A 26,475-nucleotide genomic window follows, 5' to 3' on the forward strand; every position below is an offset into this window, starting at 1 on the left:
ACCTTCTGATCTCAAGCCAGGGGAAGCAAAGTTCACAGTAGCAGGGTCCAAGTCTAATAAACAGAAGGGGCCTCTGCTCTAAAGACATGAGGTGCACTGCCAAGAGCAGTGTCCCCAGCTCATAGACCATCATGGGGCCGCTGCTGGGGACTTGCATACCAGAAGGGGGCGGTGGGAGATTTCTGTCCTTCTGCCTGGATAGGTGACTTCTGCAGGTCCTCACCAGCCTGAGAAGCCAGGGCTTCTTATCTGGAATAGTATTATCGGTTGGCTGAAATTCACGTGGCAGGGAGGCCACGGTCAGGCCCTCCCGCCCTCTCCACCCCACTGCCAAGTGCCTCTGAAGTTGGGCTAACTCCTGACCTCCCAGTTACCTTCCGTCCTTCCTCCCCGGGCCCAGCTCTTCCTTTGCAGGGCCTCCCTGACAACCACTCAGACCCCTCCCCCAAGCCTGGCCTGTCTGCCCATGGCCTGGAGGTAGGCAGGGGCTGAGGCTGCACAATGACTCCCTCTGGCCAGTGGCACACCATTGTGTGGCGGGCCTGGGGCTGGCCCAGATACCCCTTGCAGCACAGCTGTTCCCAGTTCGGGTGATACGGGCTGAGGCCGGGTGGGGGTGGCCTAGGCTGTTTGCAGGAATGTCCAGCTCTCAGGAAACTGGGGGGACGAGTGGGTCTCAGGGAGAAAAGTAGAGCTGGAGGGACTCAGAGAATTTATCTTGGCTCTGGGGAGGGTCTTAGCAGCCAAATCTCAGGCCCCCTGCTTAGGGAGCCACATCTTTCAAAACAGGGATGCAAATGATGCCTCCTCCAGAAAACCTGCCCCGGCTTCCAGGCTCCTAGCACTCTACCACATCACAGTGTCAGCTCTCCAGTACCTGTGCCTTCCCCTGCCAGACTGTAGGCTCCTGGAGGGCAGACCTGTGCCTGATGTATCTCTGGTGTCCTAGCCTGTAGTATAGGCCTCGCACATACTTGGTGTTGGATGAACAAATGAATGAATCTTTCATGCCCTTGTCCTCCAGCAAGGTTGGTCCTGAGCCAGTGGAGGCCATTTTGAAGCCAGGCAGATAACTGCAGTGGGAGTAAAAGGATGGCAAGTGGGCCTGCTGGCTTTCTCTGGATGGATCTATGCAGGGTAGCAGCTGCTCTCTCACCCATTAGACTGTGGCAGCCATTCCTGGAATCTCAGGGTGGTTGGCTGCATGCTGCTCAGGTCTCTGGTTGCTCTAGGAGGGGCTGGGACAATGCTCCTTCCTCACACACGCATCCAGTGAAATCTGCCCAGAGGCAGAGAAGGGCCCTGCTCTTGGGGATATTCATAACCCTGAGGGGTTTACTGCCCAAAGGTGAGGGTCTGGTCAGTGGAAGCAAATCTTCAAGGGCCCAGTGCTCCTTGGAGGCAAGCTACCCTGGTAGGCACTGTGGGCTGCAGGACCCCTGCTTGCTAGCTCTGCCCCATCCCCACCTTGGCTCGGCTAGGCGTGGAGGCTTTAGAGGGGGGTCTTGAGAAGGCAGCGGGAGCAGCCCTTGTGGCGAGCCCCGTATACACTGTCCTGAGAGGATATGGAAATAGAGAGTCCTGCCCTCGGCCTTGGAAGCAGCCCCGGGCCTAAACCACCTGTGGCTCCCAGAACCCATCCCTGATTATTGCTTGCTCTTCAGCCTTTGTGCAGGCTGAACCCCAGAATATGCTTCTTTCTTGGCTGTGCTAACCAAGACTGACCAACAAGACTTGGCCCAGGTGTCACCTCCTCCAGGAAGCCTTCCCCAAGCCCTTCTCAGTGCCCCATTGCACACCAGTGTTTTCATTGCCTCCCTTACTCAACTTCATTTCTTCAGGCCACAGACCACATTTTCTTCATTTCTGTATCTCCGGTGACTGGCACATAGTGGCCATTCAGGGACAATGGCCGAATGAATGAATGAGTGAGTGAGTGAATGAATGAATAAATATGGTTTAGTGCTAGTTTCTCTATGTCCCTATGGTCACTGCAATTCTTCACTGAGGTGTTCCCTGCAAAAACCAAATGATAGCAATATTTTCCCAACTTGGAGAAGCAGGGGGAAAAAATTGAAGAGGGATGGATTCTTTTTGACTTAAAATTGTTTTCCTATACATCTTTCAGGTTGGTACCTGTTGCTGTCTATATTACGGTCTGGAAGAAAGTGTCGTGGTTCAGTCCAGGAAGCCCCATATATATTCCCCTGGAGATGGATGGCCTCAGGGTCCCTGGTCCTAGTCATCCTGAGGGTATTTTCTGGGGCCTCAGGGAGCAGAGCTGGTGATGACCAGGATGAGCAGGGTGGATGCCACCCAGCTTCTCATGCTCTCACCAGGGAGCTGGTATGGGCTGAGCTCTGCTTCAATGAGAGCCAGAATGTCAGGGCTGACAAGTGAGGATGGAATGCTTATGGTCCCCAAGGGGCTGGGATGGGTCCCTGCAGAGGGTTTGGCCAGCAGATGGAAACTCTTTTTAGCCATGGGGACCAATCCCAAGATTTTAAAGGATTGCTTGGATAGTGGCCCATGCATTCTGGGTGATTAATTGTGGCCAGGGTGATTTTCCATTTCTTCAATTCCCATTTATTCTGGGGACCCAAAGGAAGCCTGATTTTGCCTACAAACTGCAGGGTCTTAGAATGTTATGGATCCCACCGATGGTCTCCCTGAGAGACCCTAGGACTGTGGGGGTTGGTGTGTGGGTGGGGAGTGGGGGTGGTGCGTTGACTGGCCTGCATTACGATTGGGGAGGGCAGTGTGGCAAATGCTGTCAGATGCCCACCCCAAATCCATTCTCCACTTCTTCCTCACTGACAGAGGCCTGCTTTTGTGTGGGCAGTGATATATCTGGCCCCCAAGAATATTCTGACCATGATAATCCTGTCCCTCATTTCTTCTAACCTTCCTTGCAGCTAGGGTGCCCAGGTGAGCCACTTCTGGCCAAGGAGACACAAGCAGCACTCTGGAGGGTGGTTCTGGGAAATCCGTTGCTTTCCTGATAAAAGGGCAGAAGTAGCTGCCATAGCCCTTTGCCATCTTTTTGTCATCTTCCTGCCTTGGATGCTGACTTGATGCCTGGAGTTATAGTAGCTATCTTGCCACCATGAGGGAAAGGCCAAGAAACATGAGCTCTGACACCACCGAGCCTGAAGTCCACATTCTCTGTAGAATTTTTGCTCTGTGGGAAAATGCATTTTGATTCTTTATGACTCCATAGTCAGTTTCTGTTACTTCACAAATGCTATTGAAGGGATGACCAAGATGATCCACCCTGAAGCCAGGTGCAGTGGGGTGGGGTCATGTCGAAACTGGGTCCTTCCACGTTAACACAATAAATGATACCCCTCTCTGCCCCAGCCCCACCCTGCCCAGTGTGACACGTGTCCTATAAATGTACCCTTGTTTAGCCCACTGGGTGTGAATGGCTGAGGTGGCTAGTGATGACACTGTGCAGCCGTAGGGCTAAGGATGCCCACAGGGGTGCCCAGAGTCAGTCTCATTTCCTGGACTCCTCAGAATGTTGTGGTGGGGTGGGGATTCCTGGATTATTGGCCCAATTCCAATTCCTGGAGTTATTGCACCAACATCTCCAGAGAAGCTCCAGACAAAGAGCCCTGCCCAGACCTGGTGTGACCCCGCCTCCCACAGTGCTGCTGTCAAAGGGGAGAGGTCTAACCTGCTGTGAGAGGGACAGAGCTGGGGCCTCATTTGCAATCAGGGTCCTTCCAGGAGACAGATTACAAAACTGTCCCTGAACTCTTTACCTTCCTTGTAACTACACTCTTTGCAGTGTAACTTTGTAGCTCATTCCTTTAGAAGGTAGAGTTTATTTTCCCATAGCTTGAGTCTGGGCTGGCCTTGCGACTTGCTTTGGCCAACAGATTGTGGTAGAAGTGACCTTGTGCCAGTTCCAAGCCAGGGACTCAAGAGGCCTTGCATGCCTCTACTGTCTCTTCTGGACACTTTCCAGCCCCATAAGAACAGGCACGGGCTAGCCTTCTGGAGGATGAGTTGTCCCTGTCACCCCAGCTGCTAGCCAGCCAACCCTCAGAAGCACAGCACCCTGCTGACAGGCAGCTGCCCACACACAAATGCAGGAGCCCAGCTGAGACCAGAAGAACCACCCGGCTAAGCCATGTCCAGATTGCCAGCCTGCGGAATTAGCGCTAACTATGTGGTTATTGTTTTACTCCTCTGTTTTGTTTGGTTTGTAGGGCAGCATTATTGTGGCAATAGAGAACTAATATGAGTCCTCTTCCTCCTCATGGTTTACCAAGTGCTTCCACAGACATGAGCTAATTTGATTCCCCAAACAACACCTATGAGGTAGATATTATCTCCCTTTTGCAGACGACAAAAGCGATATGCTGAGAGGTTCTGACATGCTCAAGATCATGCAGCCAGCCACAGTGCTCCTGACTCCAAATTCCCTGCTTTCAGTTTATAAGCCACTCCCAACACAGCTCCATCCAGCCCCTGAGGACCACAAGTCCTTCTCTAACCTGGCAAACTTTGAACATTGCCTTGGGCAGTGGTGCTGTTCATTCGAGCATCAGTGTGAACCACAGACACCAGTCCCTTCCCACCCTGATGTGTTGTGACAGCATGCCACACCACACAACGTAGGGGAAGAGGGCCAGAGAGGCACCCTTTCTGTAAGATGCCACCACGCACATTGGTGTGACCTCACAGTGCATAGATGGGCAAGTGAAGTGGGGGCTAGATTCATACCCACTTTCTCCCTGGGCCAGGCCCCAGTACAGAGGCTCAACCTGTACCTCCCCATAGAGCTACTCTGTGAGAGAAAAGAGGACTAAACAGAGCTTCTGAGTAGCTATAGACTCGGGAGGCCAAACTAGCACCCCAGCTTTGCACGCAACAGGCCTCCATAAGGGAAGGCCATCTTGGGCAGATGGACTAAAGGAGTTGTCAAGGATTCGCCTGCTGTGTGGAATTCCATTCCCACCCATCTTGTTCCCCTCACTCGGAGGCGGAGCTGCCCTGGCCCACCCACTCCCCGCTGTGGCCACCCCCATCACTCACCGACAGGGTTGGGGTGCCCTCGTCCTCCACAGTAACCACCAGGTGGTAGAAGCTCTGGCGCTCACGGTCAGGCGGGGCAGGCCGAGTGGCGATCTCACCGCTGATGCGGTCCATGCGGAAGGTCATGTCCTTGTTGCCTTCGGTGATGTAGTAGGACAGAACACTGTTGATCCCGATGTCACGGTCAGTGGCTCTCACCTGGACCACAGAAGTACCTCCACCCACGTTCTGGGAGGAGAGCAGGAGAGCGGTCATTCTGGACTCAAGGCATTGGGGCACAGTCTAGTACCTGCTCCTGTAGCCCAAAGGCTCCCCCTGTACCTCCCAAAAGCTTTGCTGCATCTACCCCGGAGCCTTGATGGAGATAATAAGGATGATAGCAGCGAACATTCTGTGAGCACCTCTGATATGCTGGGGCCTGCATTTACTCACTGGGTCCTCTCTCCAACCCTGTGAGTTGGGTACTGGCATCATCATCCCCATTTACAGAAGAGAAAACCGAGGTGCAGGGAAGGAATGTGTGCAAGTCCACACAGCCTATCAGTGGGCTGAAGCGAGGGAGTCTGGCCTGAGAGCTAGACTCTGGCCACATGCCATCCTGCCTTCACGAACGTCCAACCAAGCATGATACCCAGCAATGCCAGGGCAGATTGGAGTGGCTCAGTCTTAAGGCTGAATAATAAATACATTTTTTAAAAAAGCAAGCTCCCGGGGTAAACCTCAGTTTCCTGTCTGGTGAAAGGCAACTTTCTTCTTTTTCTCTTTTCTCTTCTCCTCTACTCCAAAAAGATACTGCATTCTAGGATCCGGGCTAGGCATTAGGGATATCATTATGAATGAGCCACAGTTCCCATCCATGAGATCTGAGGGACCAGTGGGCTAGGCAGACATTTAAACAGGTGCTGCATGGTTGGCTCATGCCCATGGTCCCCCTGGATGTCCAGCTAAATGGGCCCTGGGGCTGCCCTCACCTCATTCACACTGACATTGTATCCAAAGGGGCTCTCGATGACTGGAGGGTTGTCATTGATGTCCAGGATGGTCACCTGCAGGATGTGGTCCTTCTTCCGTGGAGGGGTGCCTCGGTCAGAAGCCACAACCTGCAAGGAGGAGGGCACCTGGAGTCAGGGCTAAAGCGTGGCGGGCAGGATTGGGAATATGGAGTCCAAAAGGGCTGTGCAATCAGTGGGGAGCATTTGGGAGGGCAAAGAGACTCACTGAGAACCCCTGGGTGGCCTGGCCAGCCCTGGGCTCTCCCCAAAGCCTTCACCTTCTGCCCCATGCTATAAATGATTTTTGCCCCAATCGTCATCTGACTTGGGATCCTCGTTTGGAATCTGATTAACGTGTACCCAAGCCTTGACCTCCTGATCTACCTCTGACTGATTCTGGGCTGTGCCAGCCTTTGACCATGACCCTGGGCCTGCAACCTGACCCAAGGCTCCTGTCTTTAGCTTCAAAGGCCTCTGTCCCATGCACTCTGTCCCATGATCTCTGGCAAACAGGAAAAGAGCCTCAAGTAATATTATAAGCAATGAGCTGGCGCCCTATGGCTGAGCCTGTTCCTGGGAGCCTTGATGCAGTCGTAAGTGCTACAGGAGCTGAATCCTCTGCAGAAGTGCAGCCCTGAGGTTCCCAGAAAGCCCTTGGCAAACATCCCAGCCACGGCCATTCTGCAATAATGATAGCCTTCGTGGCTCCTCAAGCCTGCACTTGCTTCTTCCCTCCACAGGGCAGGCCAGACGGGGATTTTTTTGTACATTGCACAGGTGGGGAAAATGAGGCCCAGAGTTAATAACCTGTCCAAGGCCACACTGTATTTGTAGAAGAGTTGGGGCTCTCTCGGCTCCACCAGGCTCTCCCTCATCCTCCTGGCTCTTACAGCAGGGGAAGACACCTCAACTACCTCCTCCTGGGTATCTAAGGTCCCTCCCAGGTTTCCCTATCCTGGGTCAGCCTCACTGTGCTCTTGGCCCCGATGGGTGCAGCTGGCCCCATGTTACTTGGTGACAGCAGGGGCACTGACCACCAGAGTGTGCTGATGGACAGGCTCTCTCCTGGATGGAGAGTAGTGACCAGTCTAGGCACTTAGCCAGTGGTCTCTCAGCCCAAGGGAGGCCAGGCCCCACCTTGAGGATGTAGTGATCTAGCTCTTCTCTATCCAGGGGCCTGGCCACAAACACTTCGCCAATGGAGTCATTGGTGGTGACGATCTCAAAGGCCCCAGCGATGTTGCCAGAGGCCAGGGAGAAGACCACCTGTGGGGAGAAGAGAGGGTGAGGGGTGAGCAGGTGTGAAAGAGAGGTGGCCAGGTCAAGCCAAGGGGGACTCCCTGGTCCTCCCTTGCCCACTTGGGCCCTCTGTTCAGCAAGGGCTTTTGGGAGTACAGTGTTTTAAGCAGAAGTGATTCATCTCCCTCAAAATGGGGGTGCAGGCCCATGGAGGTAGTGTAGCACCCATGGAAGGTTCCGGGGCTAGGGGATGTCAGTATCCTGGCCTGGGAGAGTGGGGCATGTGTCCCATGGCACTGATGTCTTCCCAGGATAGAGGGGATTGTGCTCACGCTGCTGGGGCAGGCACACGCTGAGGCGTTACCTGGATTCTACTTGATTCTTATAGCAACCTTGACAGAAAGCAACTGTTCTCCTCAGTTCAGAGAGGAGACTCAGAAACATGGAACAACCAGCCAAGGTCACACAGCTTGCAAATGCCAGAGGTCTGAACCTACACACTTTTGTCTCCAAAGCCAGCATCCCTCGACACTCTAGACCATGCAAGCCATGCTAACACCAGCAAACACACGGCCCAGTGCATGGAACAGATGAAAGCTGTGTGAACACTGGCGGGTTTCGTCACTTCTCCCTCTGCACTCTGGGGTGTCCAAACCTGGAGCGACGGCAAGCGCTTCCTGCCATGGGGCTGGGCCCAGGAAGCAGGAGGGAGGACGAGCATGTCCTCTCAGGGAGCTGGGGCTGCGTGGGGAGGAGTCACCAGGAAAACAACTTCACTGCGGGGCTGAGCCTTGGCTGGCCTTCAGGCTCCATGTCCACATGACCCAGGCAGGGCCAGTGGCCTGCATAGCTCTGAGGCAGCTCTGTCCCTTCTCCCTGACCACAGACTGGGTGATTGCAGGGGCAGAGACTGGAAGAGCCTGGTGCTTAGTGATGGGGTGGCTCAGAAGGCCCCTCCAGCTGTGGGCGCTGTGGGAGCCCCGCTGACATGGTGGATCCCGACTGTTTCACTCGGTGGCCCACCTGCCCATTGCTGCCAGCGTCAGGGTCCCAGGCCTTGACAGTAGCCACTCGCTGGCCCACATGGCAGTCCTCGGGTGTGCTGACCGCCGAGTCGGAGGTGAAGTCAAACCGGGGGCTGTTGTCATTCTCGTCCAGCACAGTGATGTAGACCTGAGGGTGAACGTGGTCGGAGACCTACAGCCTCCTTCCCCTCCCTGGCCCCAAACACCTGGGTCCCACCGTGGGTCCAGTAGGGACCAGACCCCCAGTGGGTTCTGGAACATCAGCAAACCCTCAGAGCCCACCGAAGCCTATCCTGACTTTACAAAGGAGGCCCTGGGCCCATGGCTCCTAGCAGTCTGATTGGTGTGGGGTGGCAGGTAGACACACTCAAATCTTGGCTAGGAGGGCAAGGGAAGAGGCCTGGTGGGGAGACTGTCAGAGGTGGTGGGGACAGGAGAACTCAAAAGCCAGGCCATGGCTAAAGTGGACGGAGGGTAGGAATGCTGGTCTAGCATGAGCAAAGCTTCCCGTTTTTCATGAAAAATAAGGAATCTAGATTTTAAAATGAAATTGGCTGATGAGTAATAAAATTTAGAGAAGAAAATTATGTGTGGGCTGTCCAAAACACATCTGGTGGCCAGATATTGCCCGAAGTTGTCTTTGTTTGCAACCTCGGGCTTAGAGGGAAGGAAATGGGCCCAGGAACAGGAGGGGGCTGCAAGGTGGCTTGGTCCCAGAGGGTAGAAGGGCAGATGGGGAAGGCATGTGAATTTCCGACTGTCAAATAAAAACCAGGCATGCAACAAATGGCACGCAAGAGCATATTGTTTTGTGTCTGTGGCTCAGGCTTCTTGTGGAGAGGCAGGAGAGCGAAGGCCTGCCGCGGGTGAGGCCTCCAGTCCACGGACGGCCACAGGCCACCGCGGCTGGAATCACAGGTACCCAGGGGTTCACTGATGAGGGCATGAGGGGGGTTGGGGGAGCTCAGGTTTTAGGTATCCCAGGACAGGCCTTCTCCCACTGCCCCACCCCAGGTCAGACCCCATTCTCTGCTTCCCTGCGTGTGGGGTTCAGGGGCTCCCAGGTCCTGCTGACTCTGCACAGGACTCATGGGGAGCCGGCTAAGCCTGTGCATGCTGCAGAGGAAATTCCATGTCATCCTCCCTCCTATACAGGTTTGACTGCTCAGTCCCAGCCACACTCCCCTATCTGTAGGCAGCTCTCAGAAGTATAGGAGAGTGAGCCTGGGCTTCGCAGCTAGGCCAACCCAACCACTTATGAACTGCACGATTTTGGAAAAAGTTATTCAAGCTCTCTGATTTTCCATTTCCTCAGCTGAAAATCAGAATGACAACACCTGTTGGGAGGAATAACTGAGCAAACAGAAAGTGAAGGGGTGGCACCTATATACTCTTCCCTGTTCCCGCTTCCTGCCTGGCAGGCATTCATGATTTCTCTTGCCAAGACTCTACCCATCTGTCATGAATTTTGCTATGGAGTTCCCTGAGGTCCCTGAGCCCCAGTCCGCTCATTTGAAATGGGAAAAACAATACCTATCATACTGTTCTCAGGGTGAAAACAGACAAGCGTCCTTGTGATCGGATCCCTCCCAAACCCCCTCACTCTAGCTAAGGCCTCATTTAGACTCACCGTGGTTCCTCACACCACAGGGCCTTTGTGCTTTTCGTTCCATTTGCCCGAAATGCTCTTCCTTTTTAAGCTGGGTTAACTCTCATGAATTCTGATGCTCTCAGCTTGAGTCCCTTCCTCAGGGAAGCCCTCTTCTATTTCCCTGACACCTTATTATAGGCTTTCTCTTAGGGCATACATTTACTGCTGTGATCATTTGATCAATGTCTTTCCCTCACTGTATCGTACGCTTAGGAAGGCAAGGGATATATCTAATTTTGGTTTCTTGCTGTGGACTGAACCCAGCCTAGTGCCTGGCACACAGCAGGTGTTCCCACAATGACTACTGCTCTGATCATGGTGAGGCTGCAAGGCACGGGTGAGGGGGCTGCTGGACTTCCCAGTGGAAGGGGGTCGGCACCTCAGACACCTCAGTGGGTGAGGAAGGAGGACAGGTTCCCAGGCTTATGGGAATGAGACAGGTGTCTGTGTCTTCACCCAGGGCCTCACAATCCACATTGCCCTCCCCTACCCACTGAAGGCCTGAACTTACGCAAGAGCTCTTATAGCAGAGCCGTGCTCTACCCAGCCTGCCCCTTCTGGTCTGCCTGACCACTCCTTCTGGGGCTGGCCAGGGCTGCTGGGGACAGGGAGGAGCCAGGTGGAGGTGAGCTGTGGTTTGGGTTCCGGCCTAGCAGAGGAAATGTTTCCACCTTTAAAGGGCCCCTTCCTCTGCCTCCACCCTAGCACCTCAAACAGTGTTTGGGGCTACCGGGGCTGGTGGATCTGGGGCAGCAGCCCCTGGGAGCCTCTCAGAGGAAGCCAGGGCAGAACAAAAGGGGGTGGGCCCTGCTACCCGGAAGAGGGCAAAGCACTGTGGAAATATAGGGGCATAGGCAGAAGTGTGTGCTCCGAAGCCCTCAACAGCCGTGCTGAGGAAGTGGCTGGCAGTCCACGCAGGGGGACCTCCTTGCCATCCCTGCCACCCTTGGGCTCCCACTGGCCTATCCTCCCAGCCTTCTCACAACACTTGCTGTGTGAGGGCCAGGTGGGCCCATTGTATGAATGAAGAGGGTGAGGCTCAGTAAGAGGGTCCCACTTTACCCCTGAGTGTCTGCCCCTTGGCTGGGAGTGGCAGGACACAGGTGGCTTGGCACCCACTGCCTGAGCGCTCTGCTCACCGGCTGCCCTTGGGAAGCGCAGCTGAGGGGAGCTGTGGAGGCTTCTTGCCCATCACAGCCTCACTCACCCCCAGGCTGGCCCCACGGATGGAGGGAGCCTTTAGGTATGGCCCAGCCACAGCCAGGGCCACTAGAACTGGACACCTCCAAGGAGCCTTGGGGCCGAGGACCCCAAGAAATTGTGTTCGGCTCTTGGCTTGGACACTGAGTTGGCTTCTAGCTTTTTTAGGTTAATGTGACAGGGACTCAGCAGGGCGTGGCAATGTGGCTGTAACCAAGGCTGATGATGAGCCTGATGCCCCAGGTGGTCTCCAGATGGTAGCTGACGTGCCTGGTCAGTGTCCAGGCCAGATTGATGGCTGAGTGTCCTGGGATCACCACAGGATGCCATCCCATGGACCTCTCTCAGGTAGCTGGCCCTGGACCCACTCCCATTGCAACCCCAGCATGAGCTCCCCTGCCTGCCTCTCCCTTCAGGCTGGGCCGTCTCTTCTAGGAACATTGTCTGGCTCCTCTGACATCATTGGGCCCCCCTCCCCCAGGGGCCCCAGCACATGGTCTTCTCTGCCTTTACTTAGAGGCTGTCCTGAGGGAGAAACAACCTGTGCCCATGGTCCCCTTCCTAAGCGCTCCCAGGCCCCACAATGTGCATCCCACCCCACACACTTGCACCAACCCCCAAGAGAGGGAGGGGGTCCCCTTTATGGATGCAGCAGCTGAGGCATCAGGACAGAGCCCCACTGCAGTCACATCTGCTTCCAGGACTGGCTTACAAAGGGCTTTCTGCCTGCAATCTCTTGCTGCTTCCATCTCATCCTCTGAGGATGGCAGGGATGCTGGCATGACCCTCGTTTTAGACCCGAGGAAGGGAAGCACAGAGACGTTAAGCAGCTTGCCTGTGTCACACAGCCAGTGAGGAGTGGAGCTGGGATGAGCCCTCAGTGGTCTTCCAGTGACTCCTTTGCTAGTGCTCTCCCCACCTAAGACCCTACCGGGGCTAGGCAAGACACAGAGGACAGAGTTGGAGGCAGGGGACGTGTCCCAGAGGGGCCTGAACTCGGGTGTGAGAGTGGAGGCACTGGGGGGGGCCTGCTGCAGGCCTGTCCATATGCCTTCTCTCTGGGAGAGGTGGGAAGGTCCAGGGCCAGGCAGAGCCCGGCCAGCACTGGCCACGGCCAACAGCACAGGGGAAGCTCCAGCCACAGGCTACTCACCTTCTGTAGGCAGAGGCAGCAGCAGGAGAGGAGTGAGAGAAAAGGCAAAGATGCAGATGGTTAGCCGTCTGTGGCTCTTCCAGACCCCACTCCCGGCAGTGGTCTCTGGAGGTGCCACCCTCCACCTGCCTGAGGTCTCATCCTAGCCCAGCCTGCTGGGAAGGTGTGGCATGGCTGGACACGGTGAGGTCTTAGGCTATCAAGACCCTCGCTCACTGCCTGGCCCATACATTGGGTGGCTGGTGGAGATATGGGTTTGGAAGCGTCATGGCCAGCGATGGGCTGCACCTGAGGGGCTCTCACCCTGGTCCCACTCACCACGGTGGAGTCCACCTTGGGGCCGCCGTCATCTGCCACCACTGTCAAGGTATAGAAGTTGCCCTTCTCACGGTCCACCAGGCCCTGGACTGTGATCACACCCTGCAGGGAAGGGGCCAGATGGGTGAGTGACAACATCATACTCTTGTTAACCCTGGTCATTCTGCCCACTTTTCCACCTCCATGTCACTTCCTCTGTCCGGCATAACTTCCCCAGGACACTCTGTCTGTTGAATTCCTTCTTGTCTCTCACATTCCACTGGGAAGCCACCTCTTCCATGAAGCCTTCCTGCTTCCCCAGACAGGTATGACTGCTGGGCCCTGAGGGGCTCCACTACCCCTCTGTTGTAGTTCTCTGCACATCTTCTTGTGGCACTCTGATTTGCATCCTGGATTATTTCCATTTCCACTTCTAGCCTGAGAACTCTTTGAGGACTGAGAAGGGTCTCGTTCATCTTTGTGTCCATTTGTGTTCCCAATATCCTCTAGGACAAGGTCTGTCACGTTGTAGTGATTCACACCTTGCCTACTTTCAAAGAAGGAATTCTGATAAAAGATACACTAAAGCAAAGACGAAGGAGTAAGAGCCTGGCAGTAGATAAGAGACTGGTGTACCAGACAACTAGCTAAGAATAACTATTGCAATGAAGCCCAACATTTATGTCTGAGCTTCCTAACGGCCAAGGTGAAAAGGGAAATATGACTTGTAGAGCTTTCTGTGACATTGTGATACAAGAAATATGCATTTGGTCTCTGTCCCTGGTTCCTGGCACAAAGCTCTTAATCCCCTAGCATTTCCTAGGTGATAGGAGTCTTTTGTTCTAACGAGGCAACTCTTGGTAGGCTCCTGGGTTGGGGCTGATCACCAGAAAGACCAAGCCAGGATAAGCAGCTTGAAATGTTCAGGCCCGCCTCTACACCCTTTACTTTCCAGGAAGAGGAGAGAGGCTGGAGATTCAGTTAATAATTGTTCGTACCTATGTGATGAAGCCTCCATAGACATCCCTGAACTACAGAGAGCTTGCAGTCTGCTGAACATGTAGGGGTGCCTGGAGGGTGGCATGTCCGAGGAGGGCACCGAAGCTCTGAGCCCCTTCTCCCATGCCTTGCTCTGTGTGTCTCTTCATTCGGCTGTTTGTTGGTATTCTTTAGAATATCCTTCGTAATACCTTGGTAATAGTAAGTAAAGTGTTTCCCTGAGTTCTGCAAGCTGCTCTAGCAAATTCATCAAACTTGTGGAGGGGGTTGTGGGAACTCTGATTTAGCCAGTTGGTCAGAAGCATGGGTCAAACAACCTGGAGGCTGTGATTGGCAGCTGAAGTGGAGGCAGTTTTGTGAGACTGAGCCCTCAACCTGTGGAATCTGACACTATGGTGTCTACTGGAGAATTGCATGGTGTGTGGGAGGGACTGAGCTGTGAGCCTGTGGGATCTGACACTAACTCCAAGTAGAAATGTTCAGAATTAAATCAAACTATAGGATTCCCAGCTGCTGTCAAGAGAGTCAGATAATTGGTTGCTGGTATGAGGGAAAACCCCACACACACTTCGATGACCAGAGGTGAAGGATCTGTGATGGGTGTGAAAACAGAAGGAAAAACAGAAGGATACCAGCCTGCATAGGTATAAACTTTATGTTACCCCTACATATGAAAATGGATGTGTTACAGGGATATTGATCTCAGGGACCTTTTTTTGTTTCTTTTTAAGAGACAAGGTCTCACTCTGTTGCCCGGGCTGGAGTGCAGTGGTGCAAACGCAGCTCACTGCAGCCTCCAAACTCCTGAGCTCAAGCAATCTTCCTGCCCCAGCCTCTCAAGCAGCTGGGACTACAGGTACGTGACACCACACTTGGCCATCTCAAGGACACTTTATGACAAAGAGGAGAGTGCTGTGCACACAGAAGGAGCTCAACCAATGTTGGTTAGATTGGAAGAAATGGTGCTCCCTGCCCCCAGCCCCTCACCGTGATGGCATCTATCTTGAAGAGGGCTTTGGCCTCGGCGCTGGTGTAGGCGTCAAAGCGGTACGTGATTTGGTTGAGGTTGTCGATGGAGTAGGCCTGGACCCGCACAATCTCGGTACCCAGTGCCAGATTCTCCAGGATGGCAGCCTCGTATGAGGCATTGGAGAACTGCACGGCCTCATCCAGCTCGTTGAGCAGAGTGATGTAGACGCTGCAGAAGCCCTGGTTGAAGGGCGGGGCCTGGTCAGTGGCCGACACGTTCATCACATAGCTGGTCTTGGTCTCGTAGTCCAGGTAATTCACAGTGATGATAAGCCCTGTGCTCTCGTCAATCTCAAACTTCCCCTCTGCTCCCGACAGGATGCGGTAGTTCACCAGGCCACCGTCCCCTGTAGGAGGACACAGAGGCTGTGCAGTCCCAGATAGAACTGAGTGGTGCTGCACTGTGGCTTCTCAAGCTGCCACACCCATACCCCCTGGGTGGCCCGCCCAGCATGGGCTGCCCCACCTCTGTGGGCAGGATCATCCTCAGAGATGCAGCAGAGGATGTGTTAAGGTCAATGTGGGTGGCAAGGTCTAGCATGCACTGTTGAGCCTTCCTCTGGGGCTTGGCCTTGGCACCAGAGATATGACAGAGGGAGTTGGGTCTGCTCCTGGAGCCTCAAAATTCAAGCTCATGTACCTCCCTTTGATATCTGGACATGCAAGTGTTGGGGGAAATGAAGGATCTCTTGTTGTGGAGGCTTTGATCTAGAAAGCATCCTCACAGGTGGCCAAGCCTTGGTTTGGTCCCTTCGACAGAAGGGCTTCAGTGTCAGGGACACTTTCCCCCATCCTCCCCACTCCCTACATCCCAAATTCCTGTGCCTTGAAACAAACCATTCAATCAGGAGCTAGAGCTGGGATTCCTAGGCCGAAGTTCACAGACCTCAAGGGGCCACAGCCGCGTATGTGCCCTAAACTCTACTAACATGCCTGAGATTCTGCCTGAGAATTTGCAGCCATTCCTCCCTCCAACCCGTCCCATGCATATGCCACAGATAATCTGAGGATGCTGAGAGAGGAGTTGGGAGCCACCAGAGCAGCTGACATGAAGGATGAGCAGCTCAGGGAGCCTCTCTGGGGGACAGTGGGTCTCCAGAAAATGCTCCTTTTCAGCTGTATCCCTGACTGGGGCACAGGCCAGACAGCCCAGGCCGCACAGAGGGCCACAGAGACCCGGCATGCTTCCCCTTCATTTTGCACTGCGGGCTGTGGCCACCTCTGGGGCTTGGGCCCTCAGCAAGGTTCAGGCTGCCTTCAGGCTACCGCCCTGCAGCACAGGAAGGGCACTGCTCCTTGTACAGGGTCGGGGGGCTGTGTGTGCTAGGCCCTGAGCTGGTCCTGGAGGGCATGGAGGGGCTGGAGGAGCAGGCCAGGCTGCAGCCAGCTTTCTGACGGATCCTCTTTACCCCTCCCAGCTCTGCCCAGCCCCTCTCTAAAGGCTAGTGGGAGCTGCTGGGTCCCAGGATGACAGAGCTGGACTTCTCAAGCTTGTAGCCTCTCCTCTGTCCACCCAGTGGTTGGGACAACTCTCCCTGATTCCAACCCTCTCAGGCTGGGGCATCTGGTGGGAAGCGATCAAGACCATCCCAGCAGCCCTTCCCTGGCCTAGACATGGCTAAATGGGGAGCCTGAAGCATCAGGGATGACCGTTTCGAAGGAGGGGCTGGGTGAGCTGGGGAGGTTTGCTTTGAGCAATGGGACCCCCGGCTTCCTCCTGCCAGCCTCACCAGAGTCTCGGTCTGTGGCTTGGACCACGATGACTGACGTTCCAATGCCTGCGGTCTCTCGAAGCCCCAGACGGCTGTACTGCTGCTGTGTGAACACGGGGGCCTCATCGTTGACGTCCTCCACGTACACAATCACCTGTGGGAACCAGGCCAGGGGTGCAAGATCAGGGTGGGATGGAGGCTGGGAAGCCCAGGGCTTGGCCCACTGTGGCTGGCTTGTGTGGTCACTGCTTTCCTGGGCCCATTGTGAGCTCCCTCTGGGACCCCGGGCCTGTCTGGTGGGTCACTGTGACCTACCACCTTGCACAGCACCTGGCGCGTGGCAGGTGCTCAAACATTACTTGTTTCGGAATGAACTTCATCTTGCTCTTGGCTTTTTGACTAATGCTGTGGGACATCTGACTAATTAGTGACTCTTTGGGGACACCAGTTTCTCAGCTATAAAGTGGTAATATTAAGATAATAATTCGGCTGGGCGCGATGGCTCATGCCTGTAATCCCAGCAGCACTTTGGGAGGCCTAGGTGGGCAGATCTTGAGGTCAGGAGATCGAGACCATCCTGGCTAACACGGTGAAACCCCATCTCTACTAAAAATACAAAAAATTAGCCGGGCGTGGTGGCGGGTGACTGTAGTCCCAGCTACTCAGGAGGCTGAGGCAGGAGAATGGTGTGAACCCGGGAGGCAGAGGTTGCAGTGAGCCGAGATCGCACCACTGCACTCCAGCCTGGGCAACAGAGCGAGACTCCGTCTCAAAAAAAAAAAATAATAATAATAATTCACACTCCATGCCACTCCTAAGGTTGTTATGAAGACAAAATGAGCCAGGGCCTGCAAAAGTTCTTGAAAAAATTCAAAGTGATCCCAATCAAATATCAAAATAGATCTTAGAAAATAGAGGTGAAAATACAATGGCAGTTGTAGTAGAGAATGTCAGTGCTCAGCACTCTTTACGATTCTTGTGCACCTTCTCACGGCCAGCTCCCAGCCCCTAAGGCTCTTTGGGGAGGACCAACCCCACCCCACTGCATCCACACCCGGGCTGCTGGAAACCAGCCCAGTGAGCAGAAATGCCTGGGAACTTCCGTCCGCTAGGGCAGCCCTGAGCCAATGATTGATGGGCGTGGAGAGCAAAGACTCCAGCTTCCTTGGCCCTATTTGGGGCAGTGAGGGGATGCTTTAGGGCTCCCTGGGGGACGGAGGCCTAGCTCCCTCCATGCCACTTTGCTGGCTGTTTTTCCTTGCTGGTCGCACCCTGTTCCACCTTTTCCTGTGGGCGCTTCTTACACATTACTTTCACACCAATCCTTGTCTCAGGGTTTGCTTCTGAGGCCCCCATCCAAGGTAGTGGCTGTTTCTGAATTGTGCAATTACGCAACATTTTCCTCACCGCTTACCAGCACTTTCTAAGTTCTCTTTATGAATGTGTGCACTGTACATCATGAACATAATACAGTTTAAAAGGTGTTTATGGAGGCCAGGCATGGTGGCTTTTGCCTGTAATCGCAGAAATTTGGGAGGCTGAGGTGGGAGGATCTCTTGAGCCCAGGCATTCGAGACCAGCCTGGGCAACATAATGAGACTCTGTCTCTACAAAAAATACAAAAAAAATTAGCCAGGGGTGATAGCACGCACCTGTAGTCCCAGCTACTAGGGAGGCGGAGGCAAGAGGATCGCTTGAGCCCAGGAGTTTGAGACCAGCCTGGGCAACATAATGAGACTCTGTCTCTAAAAAAAATTAGCTGGGGGTGGTGACATGCATCTGTAATCCCAGCTACTAGGGAGGCTGAGGCGGGAGGATTGCTGGAGCCCAGGAGTTTTTAGCTTTTAGCTGTTTGCTCTATGCTGGGGTAAGCTGGCCCCAGAACAGGAGAGGCACCCTCTTCCCAGCCAAACACAGCCAGGGCCCTCTTCCCAGCCAAACAGAGCCAGGGCCGGTAGGAACTTGCCAGCAAAGTAGAGAGGGGAGCAAATGGGGAAGGGGCTGTGATGCCTCATACAGACTTTACATGTGGTGACCAGCACTAAGGGAGGGGCCGGTGGCATGTGCAGCAGAGGCATGTGTGTCTGGCATCTGGTCACTGCCTCTGGGATCAGCCCTGCTTTCTCTTTGGGGATTAGCTGGGAATCAGCTGGAGAGAAGTGACAGAGCTTCTGGCTGGTAGAAGCGGAAAACAGCAGCCTGACCAGTGGAGGACTCTGGGGTGGGGAGGGTGGCAGGGCTGGGGGCGGACAGGCATATGGGTGTAAAAGTTTCTCTGCATCGCTGCTTCTAGGGTTCCCAAAGCTCTGCTGTGTCATTAGAATTTTCATGTCCAGACACCCAGAACCCACTATGCAAACTAACGTGTCCACTCCAGAGCACAGCTGTTCACAGGCTGGAACCTTCTAAATTTGGCTTCACCCAGAACTTGGCTGGGGAAGGTCCTGGGTAGGGCGGGTATGGGGGGAATTTGCATGGATGAATTTCAGGAACTCTTTTTCTGTAAACAGAAACTAACCACTCCTCTTTCAAAACTGTGCGCCTTACCCTTCCTGAATCTGCTTGTCCAAATGACTTTGACTCCAAGGGTCGTGGGGAAAACACAGGGCCAGACTGATAGTACAATGACAAGATGAGAGAGGTGGCACGGAGCTGGGGAGCTGGGGTGTGGCCTGTACTCCATGAGTCTGGCTACATGCCACCATCCTCTGGTTTGTTTCAGCCTTGTTTTTAGCAGCAGAGACAGGAGGGGGCAAGATGGTTTGCAAACTTGAGAGGCACAGATGTACAGGAAGCAGAGGTCTGTCAGGTTCTTGCTGAGCAAGTGGGAGCAACTGGGCTTCCTGGAGAACCAGACCTGCTTTCTGTCCAGTGCTGTGCCTGTCCAGTGCTGTGCCAGTGCAGGGCTTTGCCTCAGTTTCCTCATCTGCAAAATGGGGTGCTAGTGGTTAGGAGGACAGGGTGAGGAGGTGTGCATGGGCATGTGTGCGTGTGTGTGTATGTGCCGTGTACACCCTGAGACACCCAGTCTCTACGGGGACTGTCTCACTCTGTACTCCCCGGCCCCTCACTGGGGCTGTCCCCGGTCTCTGAGGCAGGAACTGGAGGATGTGGATGGTTCCTGCAAGCCATCTCTCCCCTGCTGCTGGGAAAATGAGTCCAGCGGAAAGCCAGAGTCCCCACATTGCCTGCAGGAAGGTCCCCAGCTCTCCCGGGTCTCATGGGTGTGGAGGCTGTGTACTACAGTGCCACCAAGCACCTGCCCCAGGGGCCAGCCCTCAAATTCTCACCTTAAAATTACCCTGTGGGAATGAGGCAGTGGTTTCTGACTGGGCTTTGAAGAGGCTTGTGTGAGGCAGTGGGGTGTAGTGGTTAAGGGGACAGGCTTGAGCTGGCTGCCAGGGCATGAAGCCTGGCTCCACCCTTACCGCTGTGTGACCCTGAACAAGTCAGCTAATTCCTCTTCGCCTCAATCTTGTCATCTGTAAAATGGGGGTATTAACAGTGCCTACTTCATAAGGCTATTATGAGGGTTACAGAGGTTAAAGTACACGAGGCATTTAGAAAAATATCGGGCACGTGTGAGGGTTTATTATTCCTCAGGGCTCACGGGGAGACGGGCAGGAGGTAAGTAGCTGAGCAGGTGTGGCTCTGGGAGCCCCACCCCTGCACTGATTGTCACAGTCTGGCTTCCATCTGTTTTACACCGTGCCCTGGGATGCTGCATATCATTTTGTTTATACAGAAGGTTTGTGGCTAAAAGAGGTTTGCAGCCATGATGCTGAGGCACTGATGGGAGGAGATCCTGGAGGCAGGTGCCCACCATGCCTGGGGGAGGGAGCGGGGAGCAAGGGCCACATGGAGGGCTGTGGTTAGGGAGCCTGAAGTCTAGAGACCCAACCCCAGCTTCGCTGACATCAGTCACTCTGTGCCCTGAAGTAGGCCCCACACAAGGCAGGCTCTGATGAGGGCGTACTGACCAGACCGCGAATGAGATTCACAGTTATGCAAGCCAGCGTGGCTGTGCGCATGTCCAGGTCACTGTGTCTGAGTCTCCATCACCAGAGCCCTGTAAGAACCAGGGTATCTGACCCTCTCAGCCATTTCCACAGGGCAGGTCTCACTCAGGGCAGTTGCAAGGACCCAGGTGTCTTCCCAGCTCTTCCTGGGGCAAAGCGTCGGGGGTGTCAGCAGGATCCCGGTCAGGGCTGAGTCACCCACCCCAGCACAGCCCCTGAGCAATCAGACCCATCGTGTCTGTGATCGTGAGTACCCGGTGACCACCGCTCATTGTTTCCAGCCTGGGGGAAGCAGCGGGTGGAGATGGGGCTGATAAGAGGAGCCGGGCGCTCAGTTCTGGGTGAAAGTCCCTGCTTGCTCTGCCTGACTCTTCCCATCACCCTCCTACTCCTGATGTCTGGGGTCTGACTCACTGGTTTAGGGGAAGGGGCTGGGGGCTGCTGAGTGTGTAGGGGTGGGGGTGAAGCGGCCTTGAGAGGTCATCTCATTCATCTCGGTCATCCCCCTGCTGGCGGTAGTGCACATAACACAACCAGTGGGAACATCTGTGTGTAGGTTTTCAACCATTTGGGAGGACGAAGGCTGATTTGATTTTGGCTGCACAGATAAGGCTGGGCAGAAAAGAATACAGTTGATGAGGCAGCTGGGAGAGGTGACTGGAATATGTTAGGGTCACTTTCATTGGAAAGGGCACTGAACTTGGATTCAGAAGATGGGGGCTCCAGTCCTGATTCTATCACTAGCAACTTCTCTGTGCCTCAGTTTTCTCATCTGTAAAATGAAGTTAGCATCTGTACCTCCAAGATCACCCATGTGAGATTTCCTTGACTTACCCTAGAGAGCTCTGGATACAGGGGTTAGTACAGTAAGGACACCTCTTTCATCCCTTAGGACAGACATCAGTATCACTGACTCCTTTCCACAGCTGGAGGAACAAACTCAGAGCAAAATGACAAGTCCAAGTCCCAGGCTGGGCATCTGTCACCAAACCCTTAGCCCCAGATGTCATTCAGCACCTAAACCAGTGGTGGCCCTGCCCACACCAGGCGCCACCTAATGGCCTTCTCTGTTCTAGCTGTGGGCTTAGCCCTGTCCTGAGGTCAGCACCCCAGCCCGCCCCTAGCCTCACCCTGACGGAGCTCCGCATGGGGCCCAGATCGTGGTTGTAGGCCTCCACTATCAGCACGTGGGATGAGTTCCGCTCCCGGTCCAGGGGCCGGGGCCCTCGCATCAGGAGCCCGTTGCTGACATGGATCCGGAAGTTGTTGCCATGGTTACCTGTGTGGAGGGACAGACTCCCTGGAACACCGGCCCTGCCCAGAAGTCTCCTGCTGTGCTGGCCTGCCATGGTTGGGGGCAGAAGTTCACCAGTCCCCTCCTTGTGAGGAGGCTGGGGGTCTTCTGGGACACGGAAGTCACAGTGGAGAGGAAGCTGGAGGACTCTGTGAGGGGGGACAGGGCAGACAGGCCATCCCCAATGCAGTTCACCTGCTCCAGGAAGGCCTGCAGCTCTTTCCTGAAAGCCGTCATCTTGGTGTTGATGGTCCCCAGCAGGTGGGGCTCCTGCTGGTCCCCCTCGCCCTGCTCCTACACCCACAGATGTGGGTAGTGTGAGGCCTTTTTAATATTTCAGAAGAATCTGGGGCACTCCAAAAAGAGGGACTGAAACCAAATTCTCCATGGGTGGTTGAATCCAGGATTTAGTGGACATCTCGGGGCTGGTCCAGCACTCATTCCCCCATCTTTTGGGCACAGCACCCTGATTTTCCTTTGGGGATCTACTCTCCTCTACTGTCAGTCCATAACATTTGTGGGCAGTGATTTGAGAAGTGGGAGGATCAGCACATTTTATTCTCTGGCCATAGCGATTGGATCAGGGATGGGCACCAGATTCTGGTTGGACCAATGAGACCCAGTGCCTGGGGAGCGTGCTGCTGGGGGCTGCCCTGGGCTCTGGGCCCTCTCTGTCAGGGCCATGGCTTTGGGAAGCTCTGCAGGACACCAGGACTTCAGGAACACAGCAATCAAAAGCCACTCTGGGGGCGCGGTGTCTCACACCTGTAATCCTAGCACTTTGGAAGGCTGAGATGGGTGGATCACGAGGTCAGGAGATCGAGGCCATCCTGGCTAACACGGTGAAACCCTGTCTCTACTAAAAGTACAAAAAATTACAGGCACGCGCCTGTAGTCCCAGCTACTCGGGAGGCTGAGGCAGGAGAATCCCTTGAACCCGGGAGGCAGAGGCTGCAGTAGGCCGAGATCACGCCACTGCACTCCAACCTGGGTGACAGAGGGAGACTCCATCTCAAAAACAAATAATCAAAAAAGCTGCCCCCTCACCCACCTGGTGTGAATAAGGAGAATGTCCCTGTTTCCTTCCTCTGGCCTCGCCCCATGTGTACAGCCCTGGGGGTTTTCTTGGCCTCATCTCCCAGACCCTTGGCAGCCTAGAGAAGCTCTGCCCTCCCTTGGGCAGGAGGGTTGCCCCCCATCCTAGGGCAGCCTACTTACCATGGAGGATGCGGTACCACACACGCCCAAACTCGCCCTCATCCGCGTCCGTGGCTTTCAGCTGCGGAAGAATGAGACACGAGTTACTTCTTGAATGCCACCCAGCAGGGAGAGAAGAGGTTTTTAGAGCTCCTTTCCTTCCCTTCACGCATCCCACCCCATCCTGCCAAAACCTGCGGTCTCCCATAGAGGCTGGGGCTGTGGGAGACAAGGGGACGTGTGTGTCTTTCTAATCCCCAAGAGGATGTCCGACCACTGATGGCCCCTGCGGCCCTGTCCAGGACCAGCTCTGCCCCTGATCCTCCTCCAGGTTCACAGGGAGGCTGGGGCAGAAGGTGAAAGATGGCACTGCAGCTCGCTGGGTCCAGACTCTCTCAGGCTGTCCCATCCCTCCACATTCCCTACCCGGCAGCCTTTCAGAGCCCAGGAGCCTCTCCCAGGGTGGCTGGACTGCATGGCTGCTTCTTGCCCGCATTTCCTTGGCCCAAAGTTATTCTGGCCACACTGGGTCCCAGCCGGCACTGTACACTGTAACGGTCACTTTGTGGAAGCCCAGGAGCCCTCCTCCCACACGATAGCTCCATGTTCATTCACACCCACAATCACCCCAGTCTAGCTTCAGATTGGCCCGGCTGGCGTGGCTGTGACTCAGGCTTATGTGTTTATGTGTTGCCTCTGGTGGGCTTGGGTGCGGGGGGGACATTGTTGTCACTCTGAGACACTGCCTAGTGCTCAGCCCTTTTTACAAGGAGTCCAGCCTCGAGGCTACTGGCAGAACCATAGCTGACCCCAACATGAGTCCTGTCAAGCCAATAACTCAATACCTGCTTTACCCACTGCCCACCCAAAATAAGTGGAGAACAAACACCCCCCAGGGCAGTGCAGGAAGAGGCTGGACCCTCCTATGACATGTCATCCTGTCAGATCTGTGGTGAATTGCTTTGTAAGGCCCGGGGCTCTCCCACTTCTTCTGGGTCTGCTCCTCCTTGTCTCACCACCTCTCACTTCAGCCCTGCGGTGTGCATGGGAGCTGCTATTTTCTTCCTGACCCTGCCAAGATGGTCAGAGGGGATTGGTCCAGGACTGGGTGCCTGATCAAAGCTGAACCAATCACATCCTTCTCTGGGATTGTTGACCTTGGGCCCAGAGAGATTGAGTCAGTCTTTCTAGCAGTAAAATGTGGGAATATCAACAGCCCCTCTCTTGCGTATCCCTGGGCCCCACTTCCCACCACTCTTTCCTCTTAACTGCCCTAGCACACTGGTCTCCTGGCTGTTTCTTGAACACCAAGCATGTGCTGGCCTCATGGCTTCTGCCCTGGCTGTTTCCTGGCAAGCTCTCCCTCCAGATATTTGCATGTTCATGCCCTCATCTCCTTCAGGTCTTTGTTCAAATATCTTCTCCTAAGACCCTCCCTGAGCACTGCATATGAAATTATAGCCCCCACTCCAATGTCCTGGCGTTCCCTACCCCTGGTCACCCTCTGATACATGCTATCTTTGTTTATTGCCTATATCCCCACAGGAAGAAAGGGCTTTGTGCACTGCGATATCCCTGGTCTCTGGAACAACAATCCTGGCACACAGTAGGGTCAAATATGTGAACGACTTAGAAGCAGAGCTCCAGGGAGAGGAACTAGGCTGACACTCAGTGAGCACGAATGCAGGACACATACAACATTCAGCCCTGGTTTGCATCCCTGGGCCCAGTTATTCCAGGAGCCCATCTGTGCCTTGCTCCCTGTTTGATTTTTCCTTTGATCCTGTAGGGTATACCAGTATTGCTACAGTACACTTCTCCTTCTGCCTAGATTATTATTATTTTTTTTGTAGAGACAGGGTCTTGCTATATTGCCCAGGCTGGTCTTGAACTCCTGAGCTCAAGCAATCCTCCCGCCTTGGCTTCCCAAAGTGCTGGGATTACAGGCATAAGCCACCATGTCTGGCCCTGCCTAAGATAATATAGAATGAATTTTCTTTCTTGCCACCCGAAGCCCTAATGTAGGCTTTCCTATCGTTGCTCACTGGACAAACCTGCAGAGAAGATGGGGATGGGTTCCTGCTAGCAAAGATCAAGAAAGCAGTGAGGGTGGGATTGGCTGAAGGTTTCCAAAGGAGGGAGCTGGGTTTGGAAGGATGGAGGAAACCTGGCTTAGCAGAGAAGGTTGGGAAGAACATTTGTGCTGGGCAACAGTGTGAGCCGAAGTAGAGGCAGCTGGGGAGGCTGGTGAAGGAACTAGGACCCCAGTCTGGAGTGAAGGGCTCATGCAGGGACAGTAGAGGGCTGTGGTTGGAAGAGTGGAATGACAGCCTCAATCAGCAGCACTGATGCCCTGGAACCTCCACAGGACAGGGAGTATAGACCTGGTGGTATGAAGGGAGAGCAAGGAGCCTGCAGCAGGTGCTGGCCTCGATGCACATCCAGGCACTGAGGTAAGCGTGTCTAAGGATTCTGATGAGTATGTTGATGGTGGGGAGGAGGACGAGCACACTGAAGCAAAAAGAACAAGGGCTCTGGGTCAGGCACACCCAAGCATGAATTTAGGTTTTGTCACTTACTCTCTATGGCACCATGGATAAGTACTTTAGCCCCCTTGAGCCTCAGTTTCCTCATCTCTAGACTGAGCACAATGATGACCAGCCTTGCAGGGTTGAGGGGAAGATCAGAAGTCATCCTGCAAAGCATCCTGGCTGGTGCCTAGCATGGGGATGTGTGGTGAAGGTCGACATGAGTGACGCCACCTTCTCCAGAGAGCCCTCTTGATTTATGCCGGGGATGGCTGGATTGCCCCTTGCCATGCAGTTCTTTCTCTCTCCATTCCCTGAGAAACCTTAGGAGGTGGCAGGTGGAGGGATGCAACGGGGTGCTTCAGTTGTCCAGATCTGGAAGGGCTCAGGATGGGGAGGAGAGCCACGTTGCCCAGAGCATGCCCTTGCATGCCTATCCATGGTGAGATTTCCTTGATGCCTCCCTGCTCCAGCAGCCTGCGGCACCCTGGAAGCTTTGTCTTCTGCCATCTCAGGAGGAATGGGGGCCACAGATGAAGTGTTCGGTTGGTTTCAGAAGAGGAAGTTAAGGAAAATGAAGGCAGAGAATGCTGTGATGGAAGGTGCAGGAATCCCAGTGGGGACTCTGGGCATTGGAAACACCTTTGGGCCGGATGCTTTGCCTACCCTGGATGCCTACTGCCCACACCTGCCCACCCAGCACAGGGAAAACACCAAGTCCCCCACCAATCACTTGCTGGGTGCCCCTGGGCAGGTCACACCTCTCTGGGCCTCAGTTAGGTCATCTGAGAGAAGAGGGGGGCGCTCTTCTCTCAGAAGAGGAGTTAGATGACCCCTGAGGACCTCTCCAGCTTTAACAGTCCATAGGAAATCTCCTGTCCATCTTGGGGTTGGCAGACAGTGCCTCTTTTTGTGGGCAAGGGCAGGAGGGAAGAGCTAAAAACCAGAAACTGGGGCTCCAAAAAAGGGAATGGGTCCGAGGCTCAGGTCTTGGACAGGGCCATGACTCCTGTCTTGAGTTGCATTTCTGGGAGCTTGGAGGTCCCTGGTGGGGAAGCTGCCAAAGACTTGGGCTCCAAAGCAGGCGGCTGGTT

At 54.5% G+C, this 26,475-nt stretch overlaps 1 protein-coding gene across 1 annotated transcript in view; it reads right to left on the bottom strand.

Annotated features, from left to right (window-relative positions):
- Window positions 1-26,475, bottom strand: part of CDH23 (cadherin related 23) — a 459,756-nt gene that overhangs the window by 68,369 nt on the left and 364,912 nt on the right. Inside the window, exons 28-36 of the mRNA XM_054522498.2 lie at window positions 22,875-22,935; window positions 21,493-21,641; window positions 16,362-16,497; window positions 14,590-14,978; window positions 12,625-12,726; window positions 8,301-8,450; window positions 7,176-7,304; window positions 6,018-6,146; window positions 5,047-5,274 (exon numbers count right to left, since the gene is read on the bottom strand). Coding sequence (XP_054378473.2) covers window positions 5,047-5,274; window positions 6,018-6,146; window positions 7,176-7,304; window positions 8,301-8,450; window positions 12,625-12,726; window positions 14,590-14,978; window positions 16,362-16,497; window positions 21,493-21,641; window positions 22,875-22,935 — 1,473 coding nt within the window. The remainder of the gene's footprint in view (window positions 1-5,046; window positions 5,275-6,017; window positions 6,147-7,175; window positions 7,305-8,300; window positions 8,451-12,624; window positions 12,727-14,589; window positions 14,979-16,361; window positions 16,498-21,492; window positions 21,642-22,874; window positions 22,936-26,475) is intronic.

Source organism: Pongo abelii, chromosome 8, assembly GCF_028885655.2.
Source record: "Pongo abelii isolate AG06213 chromosome 8, NHGRI_mPonAbe1-v2.0_pri, whole genome shotgun sequence".
Classification (NCBI taxonomy): domain Eukaryota; kingdom Metazoa; phylum Chordata; class Mammalia; order Primates; family Hominidae; genus Pongo; species Pongo abelii.